Source organism: Hyperoodon ampullatus, assembly GCF_949752795.1.
Source record: "Hyperoodon ampullatus genome assembly, chromosome: X".
NCBI classification, from domain to species: Eukaryota; Metazoa; Chordata; class Mammalia; order Artiodactyla; family Ziphiidae; genus Hyperoodon; species Hyperoodon ampullatus.
The window spans coordinates 47861920-47879549 of NC_136913.1; the positions used below are offsets into that span (position 1 = coordinate 47861920).

The 17630-nt window shown below is 38.4% G+C and overlaps 1 protein-coding gene across 2 annotated transcripts in view; it reads right to left on the minus strand.

Moving 5' to 3' along the window:
- PHF8 (PHD finger protein 8) overlaps positions 1-17630 on the minus strand; it is a gene marked incomplete at its 5' end in the record, with an annotated part of 85850 nt that overhangs the window by 13357 nt on the left and 54863 nt on the right. For both annotated transcript variants that reach the window (XM_079727124.1, XM_079727123.1), the window contains one exon: positions 7689-7784. In XM_079727124.1, the coding sequence (XP_079583250.1) occupies positions 7689-7784 (96 nt within the window). The remainder of the gene's footprint in view (positions 1-7688; positions 7785-17630) is intronic.

Consider the following 17630-nt stretch of genomic DNA (forward strand, 5'->3'; position numbering starts at 1 on the left):
TGCCCATGGAATATTCTCCAGGATAGATCATACTTTGGGTCACAAATCAAGCCTTGGTAAATTTAAGAAAATTGAAATCGTATCAAGTATCTTTTCCGACCACAACGCTATGAGACTAGATATCAATTACAGGAAAAGATCTGTAAAAAATACAAACACATGAGGCTAAACAATACACTACTTAATAACGAAGTGATCACTGAAGAAATAAAAGAGGAAATAAAAAAATACCTAGAAACAAATGACAGTGGAGACACGACGACCCAAAACCGATGGGATGCAGCAAAAGCAGATCTAAGAGGAAAGTTTATAGCAATACAATCCCACCTTAAGAAACAGGAAATATCTCAAGTAAACAACCTGACCTTGCACATAAAGCAATTACAGAAAGAACAAAAAGCCCCCAAAGTTAGCAGAAGGAAAGAAATCATAAAAATCAGATCAGAAATAAATGAAAAAGAAATGAAGGAAACGATAGCAAAGATCAATAAAACAAAAAGTTGGTTCTTTGAGAAGATAAACAAAATTGATATACCATTAGCCAGACTCATCAAGAAAAAAAGGGAGAAGACTCAAATCAATAGAATTAGAAATGAAAAAGGAGAAGTAACAACTGACACTGCAGAAATACAAAAGATCATGAGAGATTACTACAGGCAACACTATGCCAGTAAAATGGACAACCTGGAAGAAATGGACAAATTCTTAGAAATGCACAACCTGCCAAGACTGAATCAGGAAGAAATAGAAAATATGAACAGACCAATCACAAGCACTGAAATTGAAACTATGATTAAAAATCTTCCAACAAACAAAAGCCCAGGACCAGATGGCTTCACAGGCGAATTCTATCAAACATTTAGAGAAGAGCTAACACCTATCCTTCTCAAACTCTTCCAAAATATAGCAGAGGGAGGAACACTACCAAACTCATTCTACGAGGCCACCATCACCTTGATACCAAAAGCAGACAAGGATGTCACAAAGAAAGGGAACTACAGGCCAATATCACTGATGAACATAGATGCAAAAATCCTCAACAAAATACTAGCAAACAGAATCCAACAGCACATTAAAAGGATCATACGGGCCTCCCTGGTGGCGCAGTGGTTGAGAGTCCGCCTGCCGATGCAGGGGATACGGGTTCGTACCCCGGTCCGGGAGGATCCCATATGCCGCGGAGCGGCTGGGCCCGTGAGCCATGGCTGCTGAGCCTGCGCATCCAGAGCCTGTGCTGCGCAACGGGAGAGGCCACAACAGTGAGAGGCCCGCGTACCGCAAAAAAAAAAAAAAAAAAAAAAAAAAAAAAAGGATCATACACCATGATCAAGTGGGGTTTATTCCAGGAATGTAAAGATTTTTCAATATACACAAATCAATCAATGTGATACACCATATTAAGAAACTGAAGGAGAAAAACCATATGATCATCTCAATAGATGCAGAGAAAGGTTTCAACAAAATTCAACACCCATTTATGATAAAAACCCTGCAGAAAGTAGGCATAGAGGGGACTTTCCTCAACATAATAAAGGCCATATATGACAAACCCACAGCCAACATTGTCCTCAATGGTGAAAAACTGAAACCATTTCCACTAAGATCAGGGACAATACAAGGTTGCACACTCTCACCACTCTTATTCAACATAGATATGGAAGTTTTAGCTACAGCAATCAGAGAAGAAAAGGAAATAAAAGGAATCGAACTCGGAAAAGAAGAAGTAAAGCTGTCACTGTTTGCAGATGACATGATACTATACATAGAGAATCCTAAAGATGCTACCAGAAAACTACTAGAGCTAATCAATGAATTTGGTAAAGTAGCAGGATACAAAATTAATGCACAGAAATCTCTGGCATTCCTGTATACTAATGATGAAAAATCTGAAAGTGAAACCAATAAAACACTCCCATTTACCATTGCAACAAAAATAATAAAATATTTAGGAATAAACCTACCTAAGGAGACAAAAACCTGTATGCAGAAAATTATAAGACACTGATGAAAGAAATTAAAGATGATATAAATAGATGGAGAGATATACCATGTTCCTGGATTGGAAGAATCAACATTGTGAAAATGACTCTACTACCCAAAGCAATCTACGGATTTAATGCAATCCCTATGAAACTATCACTGGCATTTTTCACAGAACCAGGACAAAAAATTTCACAGTTTGTATGGAAACACAAAAGACCCCGAATAGCCAAAGCAATCTTGAGAACGAAAAACGGAGCTGGAGGAATCAGGCTCCCTGACTTCAGACTATAGTACAAAGCTACAGTAATCAAGACAGTATGGTACTGGCACAAAAATAGAAAGATAGATCAACGGAACAGGATAGAAAGCCCAGAGATAAACCCACGCACATATGGTCACCTTATCTTTGATAAAGGAGGCAGGAATGTACAGTGGAGAAAGGACAGCCTCTTCAATAAGTGGTCCTGGGAAAACCGGAGAGGTACATGTAAAAGTACGAGATTAGATCACTCCCTAACACCATACACAAAAATAAGCTCAAAATGGATTAAAGACCTAAATGTAAGGCCAGAAACTATCAAACTCTTAGAGGAATACATAGGCAGAACACTCTATGACATAAATCACAGCAAGATCCTTTTTGAGCCACCTCCTAGAGAAATGGAAATAAAAACAAAAATAAACAAATGGGACTGAATGAAACTTCAAAACTTTTGCACAGCAAAGGATACCATAAACAAGACCAAAAGATAACCCTCAGAGTGGGAGATAGTATTTGCAAATGAAGCAACTGACAAAGGATTAATCTCCAAAATTTATAAGCAGCTCATGCAGCTCAATAGCAAAAAAACAAACAACCCAATCCAAAAATGGGCAGAAGACCTAAATAGACATTTCTACAAAGAAGATATACAGACTGCCAACAAACACATGAAAGAATGCTCAACATCATTAATCATTAGAGAAATGCACATCAAAACTACAATGAGATATCATCTCACACTGGTCAGAATGGCCATATTCAAAAAATCTACAAACAATAAATGCTGGAGAGGGTGTGGAGAAAAGGGAACCCTCTTGCACTGTTGGTGGGAATATAAATTGATACAGCCACTATGGAGAACAGTATGGAGGTTCCTTTTTTTTCTTTAAAGAAGATTTTGGGGGTAGGAGTTTATTAATTTATTTCTTTATTTTGGCTGTGTTGAGTCTTCGTTTCTGTGTGAGGGCTTTCTCTAGTTATGGCAAGCGGGGGCCACTCTTCATCACGGAGCACGGGCCTCTCACTATCGTGGCCTCTCTTGTTGTGGAGCATGGGCTCCAGACGCGCAGGCTCAGTAGTTGTGGCTCACGGGCCTAGCCGCTCTGAGGCATGTGGGATCCTCCCAGACCAGGGCTCGAACCCGTGTCCCCTTCATTGCCAGGCAGATTCTCAACCACTGCGCCACCAGGGAAGCCCCTGGAGGTTCGTTAAGAAACTAAAAATAGAAGTACCATATGACCCAGCAATCCCACTACTGGGCATATACCCTGAGAAAACCATAATTCAAAAAGAGTCACGTACCAAAATGTTCATTGCAGCTCTATTTACAATAGCCAGGTGATGGAAGCAACCTAAGTATCCATCATCGGATGAATGGATAAAGAAGATGTGGCACATATATACAATGGAACATTACTCAGCCATAAAATGAAGCGAAATTGAGTTATTTGTAGTGAGGTGCATGGACCTAGAGTCTGTCATACAGAGTGAAGTAAGTCAGAAAGAGAAAGACAAATATCGTATGCTAACACATATATATGGAATCTAAGAAAAAAAATGTAATGAAGAACCTAAGGGTAAGACAGGAATAAAGACATAGACCTACTAGAGAATGGACTTGAGGATATGGGGGGGGGGAAGGGTAAGATGTGACAAAGTGAGAGAGCGGCATGGACATATATACACTACCAAACGTAAGGTAGATAGCTAGTGGGAAGCAGCCGCATAACACAGGGAGATCAGCTTCGTGCTTTGTGATCACCTAGAGGGGTGTGATAGGGAGGGTGGGAGGGAGGGAGATGCAAGAGGGAAGAGATATGGGAATATATGTATATGTATAACAGATTCACTTTGCTATAAAGCAGAAACTAACACACCATTGTAAAGCAATTATACTCCAATAAAGATGTTAAAAAAAGTATCTACTTTGAAAATGTGATAAAAGTTATTAGCTTTCTTTTTAGAGAAATATACATAGATATATGCATACATTTATGTTAAAAATACAGCAGTGTTAATTATCTGCTCTAGGAATAGGGAAACAATGGATAAGATCACCTTTTGATATAGAAATATTCGTATTTTTTATGTAGAATGAGGAAAAAATATCATAAATAAATCATATATATATTTGACTATTTCTTACTATATGTAAAAAGGGCATATGAAAATTTTGAAGACCTACATGAATAAATGGGCAAAACTCAGACATAAAATTTAGAAAAGAAGAAATTCTAATGCTAATACAAACATATAGGAAATGTCTAATCAAAGAAATGCAAATTAAATCAGTGAGATGCTGTTGTTTGCTTGTGAATTACCAAAGATCAAAAAATACCATGATACAGACTGCTTGTTTTCAACCTAGTATCATTCTCCCTTTCTTGCTTACTAATAAAAACATAATTTTGTGGAACAACAATGTACCTAACTAAAAACTACACTTCTTGGCCTTTCTAGCAGATAATCTTGGCCATGTGACACAGTTTCAGCCAAAGAGATATTTTTTTAAAAGTAGAACTTAAAGCAGCCATCTTGCGACCCTGAGGGGATAAGCACTCACTAAGGATGCCTGAGAGGTTCCTATTACTCATAGGCAAAGACTTTTGTTAACTATATGCTCAATGCCTGTGAGGATTCATAAACAAGTACTCTTGCATATGGCTGGTGGTAGCGTAAACTAGTAAAACCTTTCTGGAAAACAATTTGGCAATACATATCAAGAGCTTTTAAAACATTCACATTAACAAATTGTAGTGGCAAGAGTGTAGGGAAATAAGCACTCTCATGCATTGTTTGTGGGAGTGTAAACAATCTCCAACATGTAATTGTTAAGTGAGAAAAGTAAAGCACATAACATATATAATGTATGTCTCCAATTGAGTTAAGAGGGGGAAAGAAAATATATACATGCATTTACTTGTATATGAATAAACTACGTCTAAAAGGATACACATAAAACTGGTAATAGTGGTTGACTCCAGGTGGGGAATTGGAAGGCTGTGGAACAGGGTTGGGAGCGAGACTTTTCACTGGATATCCTTATATACCTTGGCCCTTCAAGAGTTTCATGGGAATCTATCCTAAGCATATAAATAGAGATACAAACACTTACATACAAAAATGTTCACTCCAATGTTACCACTAATTGTAAACACCTGGCAATCGGCTAAATGCCCTACATTAAAGAGGTCAGGTAAATTTAGGTTTATCCATGGGATAGAATATTTTGTAGCCATTAAAATATTATTTATAAATAATGGCACAGGGACATGCTTATGATATAATATTAATTTAAAAGGCCAGATATATTTACTGGTTTTCAACTTTTACAGTCAACCTCTAGTGAATATAGAGTATTAATTACAAGTCAATGGTAACAACCTTGACAATATAAACAAAAAAGTACAGCTTATAGAAGGTTGGAGGAAGAAAGAAAGAATAACAGCACTAATGTCCATATCTTAGAAAGTGGGTAATCAAGAGAGACTGACAAAAGCCGATGGGAGGAGAAACAGAGGTTAAGTTAATAAATCAAGGGGGAAAGGGCAGGGGGTGGGATGAATTGGGAGATTGGGATTGATATATATACACTATTGATTCTATGTATAAAATAGATAACTAATGAAAACCTACTGTATAGCATAGGGAACTCTACTCAGTGCTCTGTGGTGACCTAAATAGGAAGGAAATCCAAAAAAGAGGGGATATATGTATATATGTATAGCTGATTCACTTTGCTGTACAGTATAAACACAATATTGTAAAGCAACTACACTCCAATTAAAAAAAATCAAAAAAAGGTTAATAAATCAAGAAATGGTGGTATAAACCCTATTTTCTTGAGTTTTGGAGGCAACTACCAGAAAAATGAAAATGACAAGTTTGCCTCTCAGGCAAGGGATTGGAAGTAGGGAAAGCAGAGGCAGAAGACCATTGCATTTCATCGTAAATCTCTCTGTACTATTTGGTTTGCTACCAGATATACACATTATTTTGATTAAAAGGCAAAAAAAATTTTTAAGTAGGATATATGACTGTGATTTCAACCATAAAAAGAAAAATGCATAGGAAAAAAGACTAGAAGGAACTATATCAAAACGTTAACAGTGGTTGCTTCTGGGTGGCAGAATCATGGGTGATTTCTTCTTTATACTTTCCTCTATTTTCCAAGTTTCCTATTATGCTAAAAAGCCAGAAAGTATAGGAGGAAATAAAATCAGAAAATAGGCCTGAAGAAAGAAAAAAGAAACATTTGCTGATTGACTCACTAAGAGAACACTTCCCAGGACTGCCCTGCCACCCCATTCCTCCAATCCCAAGCAAATACCAGAAAGGTCAAATAAGGCTGGGTGGGGACAGCATGCCCTTTATTTCCTGGGGAGCCACAGGGGTACTGCGATGCCAGCACCCTCTGTGGCAGACTGTTGCAGTAACGGCTCTCAATCTGCTCACATGTCCTTGTGTGCATAGGAAAACTTTGCAGTTCCCACTCCCAAGAGATAGAATCTATTTCTCCACTTTTGGAATCAAGACTTGGCCATGTAACTTGCTTTGGCAATGGGACAATAGAAAACATGACACAACAGAGGCTTGAAAAGTGCTTGCATATTGGGTTTGTCCTCTCTTGCTGCTGGACACCCTTCTGCTACCTTGTGAAAAAGCTTAGGCTGGCCTTCAGGTGGGTGAAAGACCACATGGAGAGAGGCCCCAGACACCCCAAATTAGGTCCCGGACACCTGAAGGAGATCTTTTTAGACCATCCAGCCCCAGGCAATCTGGTCCAGACTGAAACAGTAGTTCAGCCAACCTACAGAATCATGAGAAATGATCAACCATTGTTCTAAGACACTAAGTTTTGGATAGTTTGATAAGCAGCAAAAGCCAACTGACATACCCTCCAATGAAAAAACCACCCAGCCAGTGAGATGAATAAAATTCTTTTATTACCCTCTAAGTTCCATATTCAACTCAAAAGTCATTCTTTCTTCCTTCCTCAGAGATGGCCTCTCAGCCAGTACAGGTAACAATCTAAGGAGTCTTGGGCCTTGTAGAGCTCAACAGTTAGCAGAATTTCCCTCCTTTGACAACAATATTATTACAAAAGGGCTGGGATGATGGTAGCAGAATGTTCTCAGGAGGCTTAGACTGCTTGCTGAAATCTGCTCAAGGTCTTCCTCTTTTCATCTCAAGCCATGTAATATCAAAAGCAACATGCTCCATTACCTCTGATTTTGCTGAACTGAGTGCACGAACTCTGTGTCTTATTGATCATTTTTGCTCCAGCACCTAACATGGTACCTGGCATACAGCAGGCACTCATCAAATGTTTGCTGAATAAACAAATGAGTGTTTTCCTATATTAAATGTCCCACCTAGCCAGTGGGACATATTTTTCCCCCCAACCACCCCCACAGAGTTTAAGGACAGAATACTGGATCACCTTTAGGACTCCATGGAGCATCATCTGAATTCTTCTTTTTCTTGGGTCGAGATTTCAAAGCAGGGTCATCATCGTCAGACTCCAGGGAAGGGTAAACTGCAGTGAGAGGGAAAAGCAGGGTAAAATGAGATCTCATCCAGAAGGGTGATGACAGGATGATACCTACCTGAGCTCCTCCCACCCCTCTACAAGTGGACCCTTTACTTAATCCATACTCAACTGTAGGAATTCTTGAATATGCCACATACTTTTCATGTCTTTCTACTTTTGTACCCTTGCTGCAAATGTCCTTCTCCCAGCATCACCTAACTCTGATTTCACTCACCCAACATCCATTTAGTGAGTAACTTCATGAGTTAATGACCGTACAAAATTCAGCTTTAGATTCACATCCTAAAGAAGCCTTCCCTCTTCTCTTAATCTCATTCAGATGCGTCCTCAACTCTCCACAGTATTCTGTGTATACCTCTATTGGAGTTGTTATATAGTATTTAAGAGATGATTAGTAAAAGTCACCCCCAATTTACTGTGAGGGCAAGGATATGTATTATTTGATTTTAAACTAAGGGAGCTGAACATAATGAAGAGTGGGTGCTCAGTAAGTGTTTGAATTAATGGAAAAAGAAATTGCTCACACATTCACACAAAGGGAACAAAAAGACCACTTAGGCTGAACTGGGAACAAGATTATTATAACTGAATGATGTGAATGACAAAACACACATATATAAGTATCTCAACCTATATAAATACATAGAAACATCCAGTTTTATCATACACATGCAACACTATACAGTTTAATAGGAAAATGGTCTAGAAAGGTCCTACTGATGAGGTCAAAGTCTGCTGCTGCTAAACTAAAAGAGAAGCAAAGTGAGAGTGAATATTTCCTCCTAATGACTACTCCCATTCCTCCTACTGATCAGCTTCAAACTTCTCTAGAATTCTGCTTCATCAGAGGAATCTAGTCTCCCACTTCCTTCCAGAAGGGTCTCTCTGTAGGAAAATAAGTCCATTTTTCAGGACTTCCTCCTTGAGCAAAGAAGTAAAACACCTCTTTGACTCATTAAAATTTTTTTTTTGAATTTATTAATTGTCCCTAGAAAGAAATGACTACTGGTAACAGAGTTGTTTGAGAAAGGTTCCATCCCTACTAGACTAATGGCTGTCAATGTTATTTTGTTGGGTTTGAAAAGTTTTTCCACCTAAAGGAAAGAAGTGTAGTATAGTAGAAAGACCTTGAGTCTCAGGATTAGACAATTACTTTGAAATCCTGGACTGACCCACTAGCTTAGTAGCCTAGGAGAACTCCTATAAGTCTCACTACCTTCACCCATAAAATTGAAGTAATAGATGAACCTGCCTTGCAAAGTTCTGAGGATTGAGAGATAACAGGTATAAAGTAACATACAAAAGGAATTCCATTCTAAGGTTCATGTCTTATTCAAGATGGAATAAGATGTAGATAATAATTAATTTTAGACATTTAAAGAAAATACAAGTTAAAATACGCATATTAAAAATACAAGGGTGAGGGGCTTCCCTGGTGGCGCAGTGGTTGAGAGTCCGCCTGCCGATGCAGGGGACGTGGGTTCGTGCCCCGGTCTGGGAGGATCCCACAGGCCGCCGAGCGGCTGGGCCTGTGAGCCATGGCCGCTGAGCCTGCATGTCCAGAGCCTGTGCTCCGCAACGGGAGAGGCCACAGCAGTGAGAGGCCCGTGTACCGCAAAAAAAAAAAACAAAAAAAAAAAAACAAAAAAAAAAAACAAGGGTGGGAGGAGTGATGCCTCCTCCAAAAATGATGGAGTTGGGAGCTCCAAGGATCTGTCCCTCCAATGAAGCAACCATTAAGCTGTCAAAAACTACAATAATCAACTTTTTGGGGACTCTGGAATCCAATCAAAAACTTATAACAACAAAGGGGATGCTTAACAAAGAAGAAGCCTGCTTAATTAAGGCATTTAAGGGAAATTCTGTCAGGGAATCTCAGCTGACTGCTGAGGCAATGGAACAGATGCTTCAGTGACCACACACAACAAGGAACATGGTATTTGCAAAAACTTATTTGGAAAGTCATTAAATAAATAGCTAACTGTAGCTCACAATAAGCAACAACAGCAATCTCTAGGGAAGAAGGAAGATATGACTTCCAGAGTTATCACATTATAATATTCAAAAGGTCTAGGTTTGAAACAAAAATTATAAGGCATGCAAAGAAACAGGAAATTATGTCCCATTTACAGGAAAAATATTGATAAAAATTGTCCATGAGGAAGCTCAGACATTGGACTTACTATACAAAGACTCTAAATCAACTGTCTTAAATATGATCAAAAATAACCATGTCTCTGGAAGCAACTTAAATGTCCATCAACAGAGGAACAGATGAAGAAGATGTGGTACATATATACAATGGAATATTACTCAGCCATAAAAAGGAACGAAATTGGGTAATTTGTAGAGACATGGATAGACCCAGAGAGTGTCATACAGAGTGAAGTAAGTCAGAAAGAGAAAAACAAATACCGCATATTAACACATACATGTGGAATCTAGAAAAATGGTATCGATAATCCTATTTGCGAAGCAGAAATAGAGACACAGACGTAGAGAACAAATGTATGGATACCAATGGGGAAAGAAGGGGGGTGAGAGGAATTGGGAGATTGGGATTGACACATATACACTATTGATACTATGTATAAAATAGATAACTAATGAAAACATACTGTATAGCACAGGGAACTCTACTTAATGCACTGTGGTGACCTGAATGGGAAGGAAGTCCAAAAGGGAGGGGATATATGTATATATGTATGGCTGATTCATTTTGCTGTACAGTAGAAACTAACACAACATTGTAAAGCAACTATACTCCAATAAAAATTAATTTTAAAAAATGTCCTTTGAAAAGATCAATTAAGTTGATAAGATGCCAGCAAGAATGACAAAGAAAAAGACACAAATTACTAACATCAAGAATAAAAGTAAAAAGAATAAAAAAATAAAATAACATCAGATAAAAAAATGTCACTAAAGACTTCACAGACATTGGAAGGATAATAGGGGAATACTACAAACAACTCTATGCTCATAAATTCTACAACTTAGCTAAAACGGACCAATTCCTTGAATACCATGAACTATCAAAACTCACCCAAGACGAAATAGAAAACCTGAATAATCCTATATCTACTAAAGAAAATAAATCCATAGTAAAGGCCTAAAAAAATATCCCTAGGTCCAGGTGGTTTCACTCAAAAATTCTACTAAACATTTAAAAAAACCCACTAATTGTACATAATCTCTTCTAGAAAACAGAAGAGAAGGGAACATTTCCCAACTCATTCTTTGAGGCCAGCACTGATTGCCCTGATACCAAAACTAAAGACAGTACAAGAAAAGAAAATTATAGACCAATATCCCTCACGAACACAGACACAAAAATCCTCAGTGAAATACTAGTAAACCAAATCCAGTAATATATAAAAAGAATAATACACCATGAGCAATTAAGGTCTATCCTGTGATTTCAATTCTGGTTTGATATTTGAAAATCAGTCAATGTAACCTACCATATTAACAGACTAAAGGGAAAAAAAACACATGATTATATCCACTGGTGGAATAAAAACATGGGGAAAATTCAATATTCATTCATTAAAAAAAAAAAACCTCTCAGCAAAATAGGAACAGAAGTGAACTTCCTTAACTTGATAACCTATATAGATAATATCACAATAATGAAAAGACCAAATGCCTTCCCCCTTAGATTGGAAACAAGGCAAGGGTGTAAGTTCACTCTCACCACATTGTGCTTGAAATCCTAGCCAGAACAAAAAGGCAAGAAGGAAAAAAGACATACAGATTGGAAAGAAAGGAATAAAACTGTACCTACTTGCACATGACATGATCATGATCATCTAGACAAAAAAAAATACCAAGAATATATAAAACATTCCTAGAATTAATAAGTGAGTTACCAAGGTTGCAAGATACAAGGTCAACACACAAAAACCAATCATACTTATATATACTAGCAATAAACAGTTGGAAACCAAAGGTTAAGAAAAGTACCATTTACAGTATCTCCAAAAAATATGCAACTCAGGGATAAATCCAACAAAAAACATGTGTAGGACCCGTATGCTGAAAACTATGAGACACTGATGAAAGAAATTTTTAAAAGAGTAAATATGGAGGAACATACCATGTACACAGATTAGAAGATTCAATATACCTAAGGTGACAATTCTCTTGCAGTCCTTGTGTAAAAAACAGTTTGGTGGTCCCTCAAAGAGTTAAACACAGAATTATCAGATGACCCAGCAATTCGACTCTTAGGTATATGCCCAAGAGAAATGAAAACGTGTGTCCACACAGAAACATGCACAAAAATGTCTACAGCAGCATTATTCATAACAGCCAAAAGGTGGAAATAACCCAAATGCCTATCAGCAGATGAATGGATAAACAAACTGTGGTATAACCATACAATGGAATACTAACTCAACCATAAAAAGGAACAAAATACTGATACATCCTATAACTTGGATGAACCTTAAAAACATGGTAAGTGAAAGAAGCCAGACACAAAAGGTCACAAACTATATGATTACTTTATATGACATATCCCAAATAGGCAAATCCATATGGACAAAAAGCAGATTAGTGGTTACCAGGGGATGAGGGGAGGGGGGCATAGGGAACAGTTACTTAATGGATCCCGGGTATTTTTCTGGGGCCATGAAAATATCTTGGAAACAGAGGTGGTGGTTGCACCACATTGTGAATGTGCTAAATGTCACTGAACTGTACACTTTAAAATGTTTAATTATATGTAATGTGACTTGCACCTCGATAAAAAATAAAGATCACAATTCTCTCTGAATTGATCTATATATTTAACACAATTCCAACCAAAATCCTAGCAGAAATTGCTGTGGATTCAGACAAACTGATTCTAAAATTTATATGGAAAGGCAAAATTGAAGAAATCATATTACTTGATTTTAAGAATTAATAAAGCTTCAGTAATCAAGATAGTAAGGTATTGACAAAGAGACTGACACGCAGATCAATGGAAAAGAACAATTCAGAAAGAAAACCACACAAATATGGTCATTCGATTTTTGACAAAGGTACAAATGCGAGTCAATAGAAAAATAAATAAAAAATAGTCTTTTCAAGAAATGGTGTTGGAACAACTGGACATCCATATGCCAAAAAAAAGGTGAACCTCAACCTAAACATCATACCTTATGTAAAAATTTAGTCAAAATGGAACATGGATAGAACTGTAAAACCTAAAACCATACAGTTTTTAGGTGAAAAAAAAGGGAGAAAACTGTGCCCTGAGTTTACAGAAAGAGTCGTTAAATAAGACACTAAAAGCATAAGCCATGAAAGATAAAATTGATAAACTGGACTTTCTAGAAAGTGAAAGTGTTTACTTTAAGAAAGAAAGTCTTAAGAGAATGAAATACAAGCCACAGACTGGGAGAAAATATTTGCAAATCACTTATCTGACAAGAGACTTGAATCCAGACTATATAAAGAACTTTCAAAGCTCAACAGTTAAGAAACAACCTAATGTTTTAAAAGGCAGCAGTTGTTCAAAGTGCCTGTTTAGGCATTTCAAAAAAGAGTATATGACTGGCAAATAAATACATGAAAAGATGTTCAACATCATTAGCCATTAGATGAGCCGCTAAATGAGATATTGCTACACACCTATTAGGATGACTAAAATAAGTATACTGACAATACCAAGTGCTGATGAATATGCAGAGCAATTAGAACTCTCACACGTTGCTGGTGGGAATGTAAAATGGCACAGTCACTGGAAAACAGTTTGGCAGTTTCCAGTAAAGTTAAAGCATCCACTGCCCACATTGTTCAGGAATCCCATTCCTAGGTATTTATCCTAGGGAAATAAAAACTCATGTTCACACAAAAGCCTTCATACAAATATTCACAGCAGCTCAATTCATAATCACCCAAAGCTGTAAACAATCCAATGTCCTTCAATGGGTGAATGGATAAAGAAACTGTGGTAGAGGGACTTCCCTGGCGGTCCAGTGGTTAGAACTCTGTGCTTCCACTGCAGGGGGCATGGGTTCAATCCCTGGTCAGAGAACTAAGATCCCACATGCCACATGGCAAGCCAAAAAAAAAACCCCCAAAACAAAACAAAACTGTGGTAGATCCATACAATGGAAAACTATTCTTCAACAAAAAAGAACAAGCTATTGATACGCAACAACATGGATAGAATCTTAAAGGCATTATGCTAAGTAAAAGATACCAGTCTCAAAATATTACATACTGTATAATTCCATTTATATGACATTCTGGCAAAGGCAAAATCACAGTGATGGGGAACGGTGGTTGCCAGGAGTTAGGGGTAGAAGGAGGGCATGACTACTAAGGGATAACATAAGGGACTCTGGAGGGGTTCTGTGTTCTACTCATTGTGGTGGTGGTGGTGGTTACAAGAATCTAAGCGTGTGTATACCAACAAAGCCAATTTTACGTAATGTTAATTTTAAAAATAAAATTTAAAAAACCCTTTATCAAAAGGGAAAACAGACTGAAAATAAATGAACAGAGCTTTCAACTCAAGATGTTATACAAAGAACATTAAGAAAAAGGAATAAAATAAAACCAGAAATTAACAGTAAACAAACACCAAACACTGGAGATAATTAGTAAATCATCAAATAAACTAGACAAACTATGTTAAACACTACAACCAAATAAAGCTAATTTCAAGAAGGAAATATCAATTCAAAATCAGTAATTCTACTAATGTAAATCACCATTAGCAAATTAACAGAAAAACTATGTGTTTATATTAAAAGATGCCCAAAAATCATTTGATAAAACCCAATTCCACTCTGGATTTTTTTTTTTTTTTTTTTGGTGATATGCGGGCCTCTCACTGTTGTGGCCTCTCCCGTTGCAGAGCACAGGCTCTGGACGCGCAGGCTCAGCGGCCATGGCGCACGGGCCCAGTCGCTCCGTGGCATGTGGGATCTTCCCGGACCGGGGCACGAACCCATGTCCCCTGCATCGGCAGGCGGACTCTCAACCACTGCGCCACCAAGTAAGCCCCTGGATTTTAAAACAAACAAAAACCTCTCAAACTCCCCTGAACTTCATGGGAGTAGTCTAACAGAGACCTACAGAGCCCCACATACTGAGTGGACAAACACTAGCAGCATTACCTTTAAAGTCAGAAACAACACAAGGGTGCCCCCTATCACCATTACTACTCAACACTGTAATAAAACTAGGAAAATTTCTGAATACCAGAAAGAAAGGGGGTGTTATGGGCTAATTGTGCCCCCACCCCAAAATTCGTATGTTGAATTCTTAATCCCTGGTACTTCAGAATATGACTGTATTTGGAGATAAGGCTTTGAAAGAGGTAATTAAGTTAAAATGAGACCACTAGGGTAGGCCCTAAGCCAATCTGACTGGTGCCTTTTTAAGAAGAGATTAGGATATAGAGAGTGACACCAGGGGCCCATGTGCACAGGGGATGACCATGTGAAAAGGTAGCAAGAGAGAGGTCATCTGCAAGCCAAGGAGAGGCCTCAGGAGAAAGCAACCCTGCTAATACTTTGATCTTGGACTTCTAGCCTCTAGAACTGTGAAAAAAATAATTTGTTGTTTAAGCCAACCAGTCTGTGGTATTTTGTTATGGCAGCCCTAGCAAACTAAGATAGGGGACACAGATCACCTACCTCAAGAGCCCAAGACAATTAGCTGAAAAACTAACAGAACTAATAAGAGTATATAAGGCAATCCAACACAGGATCAATATAGAAAAATCAACTATTTTCCTGCATACTAGCAACAGCCAAATGGAAAATATAATAGATAAAAAGATGCCATTTTCAATAGGAACCAGACTATAAAATAAAATACCTAGTAATAAACTGAAGAAGAGATATACAAGAAAGCCTGAATAAATCGACCATTTTTGAAGATAGAAGGACAAGATGGCCTGTTTTGCGGCTGCTCAAAGGTAAATGGCAGAATGATAGCAATGTCATCCAGAAGTTGCACTGGTTCAAAAGCAATTTTCCCTGGCATGTTGTTTTTAACCAATCAGTGGTGAGTTTTCTCACATTTCAGAGAAAACCTTAGCTATATATGAAGACCTACACACAAATGCTAAAAATCCTGCAATAGTGCCTCCCGTCAGAGGAAGGGTAAATGGTGGCTTTGTTTTCTACAAAATTAAGTTCTGTTGGGAGAGGAGGATGGTGGAGAGTGCAGCTGAAGACGTTGTGAAGACACTTTCCCCTGTGTTTAAAAACAACAAAGGACTTCCCTGGTGGTGCAGTGGTTAAGAATCCGCCTGCCAATGCAGGGGACACGGGTTTGAGCCCTGGTCCGGGAAGATTCCACATACCACGGAGCAACTAAGCCCGTGTGCCACAACTACTGAGCCTGTGCTCTAGAGCCCGTGAGCCACAACTACTGAGCCCGTGCGCCACAACTACTGAAGCCCGTGCACCTAGAGCCTGTGCTCCGCAACAAGAGAAGCCACGCACAACAATGAGAAGCCCACATACCACAACAAAGACTAGCCTCTGCTCACAACTAGAGAAAGCCCACGCACAGCAACGAAGACCCAACACAGCCAAAAATAAATAAATAATTAAAAAAAAATAAAAACAACAACAAAAGACTGCTGACGACTAGGCTCTGGATCAGATTTTAATTTGATAAAGCTGCTATTTATCTTAAGCAAATGCCCTCAAGAACCTACATCTGGAAGGAGGAACCTGAGCCCAGGCAGAGTTTAGGGCTACAAAGGATCCACTGACTACAATGCTGGGTGCAAATGCCGATGGGCTCTAACCAGGCAAGGATTACTATTAGGACTGTCATTATCTGGGCCAGTGTTTTGGCTTCAAAGCCACAGAGATTTTGAGGGGTATACCCCTTTCTTTTTCTTGTAAGCCCTATTATTTTTAGTGTACAAATCTTCAGGATATTTTTCAGAAATGTGTATATCCCACTGTAGCAGAAAGGGCTCTGATGAAAGATGTCAGTCTCCATAAATTAATCCATAAATTGCAAATGCCAAGCAATCTTAATAAAAAATCCTAATAGGATTTTTCATGGAGTTTGACAAGCTGATTCTATAATCCATCTGGACTAGAAAAAACTCAATAATGGCCTAGAAATTCTGGAAAAATAATAACAAGTAGTTGGGTACCTCCTCATTAAACTGCCTTTCTAGTGTTGCTGGGCAAAGCAGGGAGGGGGAAGCAGACAGAGGCTGAGTGAGCTGTTTGTCCTGAGGTAGGACTAGTGAGACCAGGTCCAGATTCCTTGGCTATAGGTCAATGTGACTGTCTGCTGAAGGTAAGATGGATAGCCAGGGAAATTTGGCAACAAACTAAGACCAATCACAGCTCAACCCAGAGATGATGGGCTTGCTGAACATCTGTATTCTCCTCAGGTCCAAAGCAAGTTATGCAGAGGGGATTTGCCCTACCAGACACAAGGCCTAGAGTAACTAACCTATGAGGTAGTGCCACATGAGTGGACAAGTTGGTTTTATGGAACAGAATAATATTAATAATATCTAACACACAGCACTTACCATGTGCTGGGCAATGTTTTAAGTGCGTTATGTATAACTCATTTAATCCTCACAACAACCTATGAGGTAGGTACTATTATCACAGAGAGGTTAATTAGCTTGCCCAAGGTTACATAGCTATTGAGGAACAGAACTGGGAATAGAGTAGAAAAACAAACCCAGGGAATTGCCTGGCAGTCCAGTGGTTAGGACTCTGCACTTTCACTGCCAAGGGGGTGGGCTCAATCCCTGGTCGGGAACTAAGATCCCACAAGCCTCTCAGCGCAACCCCCCCCAAAAGAGAAAAACAAATCCATATATATATGGGAATTTAG